General features: G+C 45.2%; 1 protein-coding gene across 1 annotated transcript in view; it reads left to right on the top strand.

Annotated features, from left to right (window-relative positions):
* The window catches only part of LOC310796502 (metal transporter CNNM4-like), a gene marked incomplete at its 3' end in the record, with an annotated part of 21,941 nt that overhangs the window by 1,081 nt on the left and 10,860 nt on the right, over positions 1–10,000 (top strand). The window contains exons 1-4 of the mRNA XM_083658700.1: positions 1–429; positions 6,437–6,580; positions 9,022–9,162; positions 9,287–9,456. The exon at positions 1–429 is cut by the window's left edge and continues 1,081 nt beyond it. Coding sequence (XP_083514826.1) covers positions 1–429; positions 6,437–6,580; positions 9,022–9,162; positions 9,287–9,456 — 884 coding nt within the window. The remainder of the gene's footprint in view (positions 430–6,436; positions 6,581–9,021; positions 9,163–9,286; positions 9,457–10,000) is intronic.

Here is a 10,000-nt window from a genome sequence, read left to right as displayed (position 1 = left end):
ATATCTTGTTACACCAAGAGATCAGCAACTTCTACACCAGGGAGAAGCTGGTGGCCATGCTGCGAGTCACAGACCCGTATCACGACCTGGTCAAAGAGGAGCTCAACATCATCCAGGGCGCCCTGGAGCTGAGGACCAAGACCGTGGAGGACGTGCTCACCCCGCTGTCAGACTGCTACATGCTGGCCTCGGACGCCGTGCTGGACTTCTGCACCATGTCCGACGTCATGCAGAGCGGCTTCACGCGGATCCCGGTCTTCGACAACGAGCGGTCCAACATCGTGGACATCCTGTTCGTCAAAGACCTGGCCTTCGTGGATCCAGACGACTGCACGCCGCTCAAAACCATCACCCAGTTTTACAAGCACCCCATGCACTGCGTGTTCAATGACACCAAACTGGATGTGATGCTGGAGGAATTTAAGAGAGGTAACCCCCCCCCCCCACACACACACACTCCCAGTTCACCACCCAGGTCAGCTGCCTGTCAGCTCTCACATTTTCAGTGTTTTTTTATATCAACTTTATTTAGATTTTTCCATCAGCCCGCTCCCCACTCACCCCTTCCAAGGTCAGTATAAATAAATACATTTATCAAGTCATTACACACACACACACACACACACACACACACACACACACACACACACACACACACACACACACACACACACACACACACACACACACGACATGTATTTATTACTGTATTCACCTTATGCAGCCCCGCCCACTTGACCCATTGTATCACGACTTCCGGTTCAAAACACTGGCTGTTTTACCTGCTCAAACTAGTCTGACTCACCTGGTCAAACATAGTTTGACGCACATTATGAGTCAGACTATAGTTTTATGAGTTACAGGAGGTTTAAATACCATCGGAACTTCCGATGGTATTTAAACCTCCTGTTATCTCTCATTCCAGACGGTCTCTTCTGAATAAGGTGAATTATGATGACAGTCTCTAAAGTGACAGGGCAGCACTCAGTGCATATCCACTGTGTCCCACTGCTCTGATCCTCAGCAGTGGGAGCTCTGTGAAAACTGATGTCACAAACTGATGTCACATAGTATGGTTCAGCCAGAGGACACTTAGTTACTGGCGTATCATGGAGCAACAGAATTGGGTTATGGTAGGATTTATGCAAAAATATATTTTCACTACAAGGCTATGAACTACTTCTACTCTCTCTCTCTCTCTCTCTCTCTCTCTCTCTCTCTCTCGCTCTCTCTCTTTCTCTCTCTCTCTCTCTCTGTCCTCTCACTTGCCTTGCTCTCTGTTTTGTCCCACTTTATTGTAATGTTGAACTGTGTCAGACATTTGCCTACACTGAAATGGCAATAGAGTTGATGATTATTTGCCAAAGTTTGGTCTATAAAATGTCAGTACAGCCGGCTACAGCTGTAGCTCAGGAGGTAGAGCGTGTCGTCCACTAATCACTTCGGATAAAAGAGGTCGGTGGTTCAATTCCCGGCTCCTCCAGTCTGCATGTCAAAGTGTCCTTGGGCAAGACACTGAACCCCAAATTGCTCCCGTTGGTGTGCCAGCACCCTGCGTGGTAACCTGCCGCCATCGGTGTGTGAATGGGTGAATGTAACTACTGACTGTAAACTGACTGTAAAGTGCTTTGGATAAAAGTGCTATATAAATGCAGGCCATTTACCATTTACCATGTCAGAACATGGTGAAAAATGTCGAGCAGTATCTCCCAAAGCCCAAAATAACGTCCTCAAATGTCTTGTTTTGTCCACAACCCAGAGATATTCAGTTTACTGTCATGTTTCCATTACTCTCAGAAATGCGCAAAATCTATATATCGCAATAGAAAGTGGGTAATGGAAACACGTAAATTTCGAAAAACCTCCCAAATATCGCAAAAAGTTTTTGCGCTCTCATGAGGTGGTTTTTCAGACGTGTCGATATAGCAGTTTATCGCAAAAGTGTAATGGAAACACATTTTTCGCATTTGCATGTCATGTGACCCATCTTCCCCTTTGGAAACGGAGCGGAAAATGAAAGGAAAATGAGGGAGAAACGGTTCGATAAGCCGTGGCAAAACCTCCGCAGCAAGTGGAAAACTTTTAAGCAACGCTACCTAGCAGAAAGACGAGTGTTGTGCAAAAGCGGAGCTGGGGAAAATAGATCATGTTTATGACAGAAATCGGTCCTTGGTGACAGGCTGCCTGTCTGTGTGCGCGCAGTTGTAGGCTACCTTTTTTCCTCTGCCTCTCGCGCTCACTGCATTCACTGCAGCCAGCAATATGTTGACACTCATTTTCTTTTGAATTGATAATCAGGCTCGTTTATATGCGTTGTAACTGCATGTTGTGATTTGCATTGAGCATGCAGGGGACGGGATTTGGGGCAGATCCCCGTGCGTAATCACTGTGGCAGCTGCTGCAACGGGGAATTTCGTTCAGGTGTGTGCGCCGTCACTCAAACTTAACTTCAATGGAAACGCCTACAAGTCGCAATTGTACATTGTCGAAATTGTCGAAATATCGCAATTATTTTGCGAAAAACTGTAATGGAAACACAGCTGAGCCATTATGAAACCAGAAAATATTCACATTTAACAAGCTGGAATCAGATAATTTTGACTTTTTTTTCCCCCTTAAAAAAATTACTCAAAATTACTCAAACTGATTATATTATTATTGATTGATTATCAAAATAGTTGACAACTAATCAATTAATTGTTGCAGCTCTAATTTATAATTTCTCTCTCTCTCTCTCTCTCTCTCTCTCTCTCTCTCTCTCTCTCTCTCTCTCTCACACAGACACACACACACAGACACACACACACACACACACACACACACACACACACACACACACACACACACACACACACACACACACACACACACACACACACACACACACACACACACACACACAGTGTCACCTCCCTTCAGGGACCCCACTCATTCCCGGCGATAACATTAAATATGATTTGGAATCGATGCACTGTAGCAAATAGTCAGAACTAAGCGCTCCCCCGACAGCGTCTGAGGGTCACGCGGGAAAATGGAGACATATGAGCGCCAACTGGATTGTCTGTTATGTAAGGATTTCATTCACAGTGACAGTGTTGGCTTATGTGCTATCGGGATTACAATTTAAATCTGTTTCATTGAGGAGAAGAAGAGGGACTGGATGGCCATGCAGCTTTAATCAGTGTGTGACAGGAGAGAGAAGGATGACATGGGGAAGGTCATGCAGTACATTGGGTTGTTGGCACTTACAGGTCAGGAGGTCTGCCTCTTCATCTGTGTGAGGAAGATTATAAAGGACTGCTTTGGTCTTTCGCCATGGTCCTAGGGCTGACCCTCTCCCGTGTGTGTGTGTGTGTGTGTGTGTGTGTGTGTGTGTGTGTGTGTGTGTGTGTGTGTGTGTCTGTCTGTCTGTCTGTCTCTCTGTCTGTCTGTCTGTCTGTCTGTCATAGGCTACATGTTACTTATAAATCTGACTGGGATGCTCGATATTGATTTTTGTTTGCCAATATCCAATATGCCGATATTTTCCAGCTCTTTTGTCCAATTGCCGATACGATACTGATATAATGGCCCAAAAAAAATCCACCTAATTTCAGAGAACATCAAGTCTTTCATGGAAGTAACACATGATTATGTCTACTCTTATCACGATGGCCCACTGGCAGATGCAGACAAAAATATGTTTTTCAAAATGTACTGGGCAAAACTACTTCAAAACATACCATATTTTGTATTTATACAACATTTTCAAACAAAACTGTCAGATTAAATCCTAGATAAACAGGCTTGGGTGATGCTCTCCCTGAGACAATCCGGACAATATCCACAGCAATCAGGGCACATTTGATCAGACTGTCATATCGGCACAAATGTTTGTTTCAGGCCCATCGTCGATATTTCATCTTAAAGCCTTTATCGGCCCACACACAGATGACGTGCTGAGATCATCGGGCATCCCTAAATCGGACCTTCTCAGCCGATCACCATGTCACCATGTCACCAAGCTTTTCACTGCAAGTCACCACGTCACCAAGCTTTTCACTGCAAGTCACCACGTCACCAAGCTTTTCACTGCAAGTCACCACGTCACCAAGCTTTTCACTGCAAGTCACCATGTCACCAAGCTTTCACTGCAAGTCACCATGTCACCAAGTTTTTCACTGCAAGTCACCACGTCACCAAGCTTTTCACTGCAAGTCACCACGTTACCAAGCTTTTCACTGCAAGTCACCACGTCACCAAGCTTTTCACTGCAAGTCACCACGTCACCAAGCTTTTCACTGCAAGTCACCACGTCACCAAGCTTTTCACTGCAAGTCACCACGTCACCAAGCTTTTCACTGCAAGTCACCACGTCACCAAGCTTTCACTGCAAGTCACCATGTCACCATGTCATCAAGCTTTTCACTGCAATTCACCACGTCACCAAGCTTTTCACTGCAAGTCACCACGTCATCAAGCTTTTCACTGCAAGTCACCACGTCACCAAGCTTTTCACTGCAAGTCACCACGTCACCAAGCTTTTCACTGCAAGTCACCACGTCACCAAGCTTTTCACTGCAAGTCACCACGTCACTAAGCTTTTCACTGCAAGTCACCACGTCACCAAGCTTTTTACTGCAAGTCACCACGTCACCAAGCTTTTCACTGCAAGTCGGGCTTCACCTTTAGATTGTGTGCACGCACGTCATTGTCCGCCCGCGGTGACTTTGAAGCTTCTCCAACCCTGGAGGGCCACCGCTGTCCTACGTCCTATAGCCCGCAGAGCTTCCATGAAAAATTCAAACCCGACCTTTCCCTCTCATGGATTAACGGCGCCCCCTGCTGTCCAGGAGGCTCTGCTGGACGCTCAGATGATGGCTCACAGAGTAGAAGGGCACGTGGCAGGGTGAGGTTTGAGTTTAGGGAGGGGGCTGGAGATGTCATCAAGAGGCTGACATGTGTGTAAGGAGTATTGAATACACATATTTCACTCATATTTTTTTTACAATTTCACATAAATCACCTCAATAATGTTTTCTATGTGCACTCCAGGGAGTATCAAACAGATGTTTGTTCATTTTAAGAATGGCGTTTACCTGTTTTTGCAAATTAACTCTTCATATATATACAGACAGACAGACAGACAGACAGACAGACAGACAGACAGACAGGCAGACAGACAGGCAGACAGACAGCCAGACAGACAGACAGACAGACAGACAGAGTTTTTCCTCATAGGAACGTCCATACACATATAGTATTCAGTTCAGCCACAGTAAACACAGTGGGAAGCAGAGCCATGCCAGCCTGCAGGAGTCTGGGGAACAGGCAGAGCACAAACAGGAGGGACATCCATCCGTGTGAGGCCCACTTTCGCCACGGGCATGTGTGTGTTTGTTTGTGTGTGAATCTTGGCTGTGTGTGTGTGTGTGTGTGTGTTTATGTGTGTGTGTGTGTGTGAGTCCACAGAGTGTTATGTAACATAATGAATGATGTAACACAGTGCCCAGGCAGGCACATCAAATCCACTTGTGACTCACCTGAGCTCTTCAGACAGGCTGACCCGAGGCTGAGCGCGACCCCGTCACCGCAGCAATCACACGGCCCGACTCCTGCGTTTTGAGATGGCTGCCTGTCAGCCAATCACACGGCCCGACTCCTGTGTTTTGAGATGGCCTGTCAGCCAATCAGCACTCTTGTTGTTGCGGTGGACTAAAGTGGTTGATCCATTTGATCCTCTGGGCAGTGATCTCCGGCCCATCCGTCCAAGTCAAGTCTCAAGTCACTGTGTGTGCGACTTAAATGCGACTCAAGTCCAAGTTGCAAGTCCAAGTCCCCATATCTGCATGTGTGTGTGTGTGTGTGTGTGTGTGTGTGTGTGTGTGTGTGTGTGTGTGTGTGTGTGTGTGTACACAGAGGTGGCAGCAGCATGATCAGCTAGGTGAGCAGATGCAGGCATTCCCAGACACGATGCATAATCATATTGTTTATGCGAGGGCCAAGTCTTCCAAACTGTCAAACTGTCTCCACTAATGCACACGCACACACGTGCACGCACACACACACACACACACACACGCATGCACACGCACGCACACACACGCATGCACACACGCACGCGCGCAGGCACACAGAGAACAGAGTGCAGAGTGCAGCCCTAACACTGAAATTATTTTATATTCAAGCTCTAAGATATGTCTCCCTTATATTTATGAGCTCCTCGCCACAGTTGGTTTATTAACGCAGGTATTCATCTCGACTGCACAGAGCCAGTTGGAAGCTGTTGACGTGTGTTTGTTGCTTGTTATTTCTTATCCCGTGACTTATCTCGACCCTTCGAAATATGCAGTTCTTACATGAACTCACAATCAGAATTCAGAATCAGAATTTCAAAATCTGAAAAGGGGAAACTTGTTTTTTTAAACGTATGCCTTTGCTTTTCTGTTGCTTGCAGGCAAGTCGCACCTGGCGGTGGTCCAGAGGGTGAACAACGAGGGTGAGGGAGACCCCTTCTATGAAGTGATGGGCGTCGTCACCCTGGAGGACGTCATCGAGGAGATCATCAAGTCAGAGATCGTGGACGAGACAGACCTGTATAGTAAGTATTTCTCAGCTCCTACTTCGAGTAGCTTCTTCCTCAGTTTGCTGCAGTGACTCACTGACTCGATTCAGCTCTCAAGTCACATCACATTTATAATACAGTCCATCAGGAAGGCCTCACTGAGTCGATTCAGCTCTCAAGTCACATCACATTTATAATACAGTCCACGAGGAACGCATGTCTCGAAGGAATCTACAAAGAACAAGCCTACCCAAATCTCACTCATCACAACCAATCACAAATCAGAATGATGGAATATGGTGTAAAACACAAGGAAATCTCACTAATCACAACCAATCACAAATCAGAATGATGGAATATGGTGTCAAACACAAGGACATCTCATTGGCAAATGCTCATCTCAACAAAAGCAACTGTTGGCAATATTAGCACTAGCAATAATAGATAAGCAGCATCAGTTCACTCTGTCCCCTCCCCTCCATGTCCTCTCTTCTCATTAAACTATTGACCCCGCCTCCTCTCTCAGAATCCCCCCTGCTGATTCATAATTAAATAATCTGACTACATGACCCAATCTCACAGATAATCCCTGTAATCCGCTCATCTGTAATTGACTGGAAAGGCTCAGTCTCCACAGAGCCGATTCCAAATGCCACCACTCTCTTCATTTCACATCTATATACACTAGTAGGATTGCTCTAGTAGTGTTAGATTTTAGATTATTGCTCTCTCTACTTTACTGTTTACAAGAAATCATTGGGTGTGGGGGGGGGGGGGGGTAACTGTTTAAATACTCCTCTCAGAACCTGAAAATATCATTACATTTTAAGGCGGTTACGTCTTTAATGGCATGCATGCAGTGCACAGGAGGGGTCTTCATACAGTGCATGTTGAGATTTGGTGTGTGTGTGTGTGTGTGTGTGTGTGTGTGTGCGTGCGCGTGCGTGCGTGCGTGCGTGCGTGTGTGTGTGCGTGCGTGTGTGTGTGTGTGTGTGTGTGCGTGTGTGTGCGTGCGTGCGTGCGTGCGTGTGTGTGTGTGTGCATTATGCGTGTGTGTGTGCATTATGCGTGTATATATAGCACAGAAGAGGCTAATCTCTGCAGAATTTTCACTGGAGGCATTTATAGCACCAGCTGTCCCTGTTGGATTCATGATACATTTAATGCAATATAATAAACTCCCTCACCTCTGCATACCATCATTCCATTTTCCAATCAGAACGCACTGGCACACTGCTGGCTGGCACACTGCTGGCTGGCACACTGCTGGCTGGCACACTGCTGGCTGACACACAGCAGTGTGCAATGAGTAAAGTCAGTGAGGTACATCGCTACTCCACAAGAGGAAGCACCTCCAACATTGTTCCCCCCAAATTTAAAACTCTAAAGGGTAAATGCACCTTTTCTTACTCAGCAGCTATTTTATGGAACAAACTCCCTGAGAGTATTAAGACCCTTAACTCCAGGTTCTCTTTTAAGCTTGCCTTGAAAAAATGGCTGGTTGGCTCCCAAATGTGATCCTAACCTTTTATTTTCCTTTTCTTATGTCCCCTGAATAGTCGCGGGTTTTAAACCCTAGGTAGGTTCCTGTTTTAGTTTATGAGCTGGTCTCTATCTTATTATTTATTGATTGATGCATTCTTGCTAGGTATCTAAATAACCATTCTCTAAAGGTTTAAGAATGTTTGGTTTGAGTGTAAAATGTTATCTGTTTGTGTTGTTTTTGCCCGCGCACACACGCGCTCATATCTGCATACAGATTCACTCCTCTTGTCCCACACACAAGGACCACAATGGAAACAAGCCCTCGGGCTTTATTGTGTTTTATTCCTTTTGAGCAATATGTTTTTGTTGTGTTGTCTTGTACGATCCTGCTATTATTGTTTCAATAAAGTTATCAATCAATCAAAAAAAGCATTGGATCATCTAAAGTAGGGGTGTAACTAACGATATACCGTTAACGTATACCGTGATATCAGGCAACCACGCTTATCATCCTTTACCATGAGCTTTCCTGTAATAGCCACTGCCACTACAGATAAGCTCATAACGGAAGACCCTTGTGTGAACGTGCTCATATTAGTTCCAGTTTCAGTTAAATAAAGCAATATTTTTCTTCAAAGCAAAAGACTTGTTTGATTTTTCGATGGACCACAGTATGGGGGGGGCGGGGGCTGTGAAGTACCATGATATTTTGGTAGATACCGTACTGTGAAATGTACAGTTAAATCCATAATCTCAAGCAATCTGCTGCTTGGTAGAGAAATCATATCTGGAGCTCCATAATTGAGTTAGCACATTATAATTAAGCTGTATGAATGTGAATGTATTTGTATGTCAATGGCAACCCAGCTAGTTCTGCTAAGTGCATACACTCTCCCTGCCCTCAATCATTGTCAGAGTATATATATAAAGTATATTATGCTAAAATCTGCAGTAAATAGGCTATAATCTGCAAACCGCGTGTGTTTTCCCAGCTGATAACCGGACCAAGAGGCGCGTGTCCCATTATGAGAAGAAACAGCAGGACTTCTCCATCTTCAAGCTGGCAGAGAATGAGCTGAAGGTGAACATCTCCCCACAACTGCTGCTCGCAACGCATCGCTTCTTGGCTACAGGTAGCGTTGTACGTGTGTGTGTGTGTGTGTGCGTGCGTGCGTGCGTGCGTGTGTGTGTGTGTGTGTGTGTATGTGTGTGTGTGTGCAGGATAAATTGATGTCTTAACGATGTCACGTCTTCCAGAGGTGGAGCCGTTCAGGCTGTGTCACCTGTCAGAGAAGATCCTCCTGCGTCTCATCAAACATCCCAGTGTGGTGCAGGAACTCAAGTTCAACGCCAAGAACAAGCGCTCCCCTCAACACTACCTCTTCCAGAGAAACAAGCCCGTCGACTACTTTGTCTTGGTGCTGCAGGTACATCCCAGACTATATCGAGATCGTGATACGGAACTAGATATCGCTTTAGATTTTGAACATCTTAATATCATGACATGGCATGAGTGTTGTCTTTTCGTGGTTTTAAAGGCTACATTACAGTAATGTGATGTCATTTATCTGAACTTACCAGACTGTTCTAGCTGTTTTATTATTTGCCTTTATCCACTTAGTCATTATATCCACATTAGCGATGATTATTTCATGATGTCAAATATTTTCTGAAATAACCAATAGGCTAGTCATCCCTACAATATCGTCACAACATCAGTATCGAGGTATTTGGTCCAAAAATAGAGTGATATTTGATTTTTGTCCATATCGCCCAGCCCTAATATGGGTTACTCTAACTCGTGCCATTTTGCGTCCCCAACTGAAGTAAACTGAGTGCTGAGGGCGAGGAATACCAAGAGGATCAAAATGGCTCAGGGGATAATCATTTCTGTGTCCCAAATTGTTATAATTACAGTGTTTTTCAGCATATCTCTCTTTCATAATGAATTCAGACTGGATGCATTGAAAT

The sequence above is a fragment of the Poromitra crassiceps genome (genome assembly GCF_964638095.1).
Source record: "Poromitra crassiceps genome assembly, chromosome: 22".
NCBI lineage: Eukaryota > Metazoa > Chordata > Actinopteri > Beryciformes > Melamphaidae > Poromitra > Poromitra crassiceps.
The sequence above is the reverse complement of the archived record's forward strand: the minus strand, read 5'-3'. Positions and strand labels throughout refer to the sequence as shown.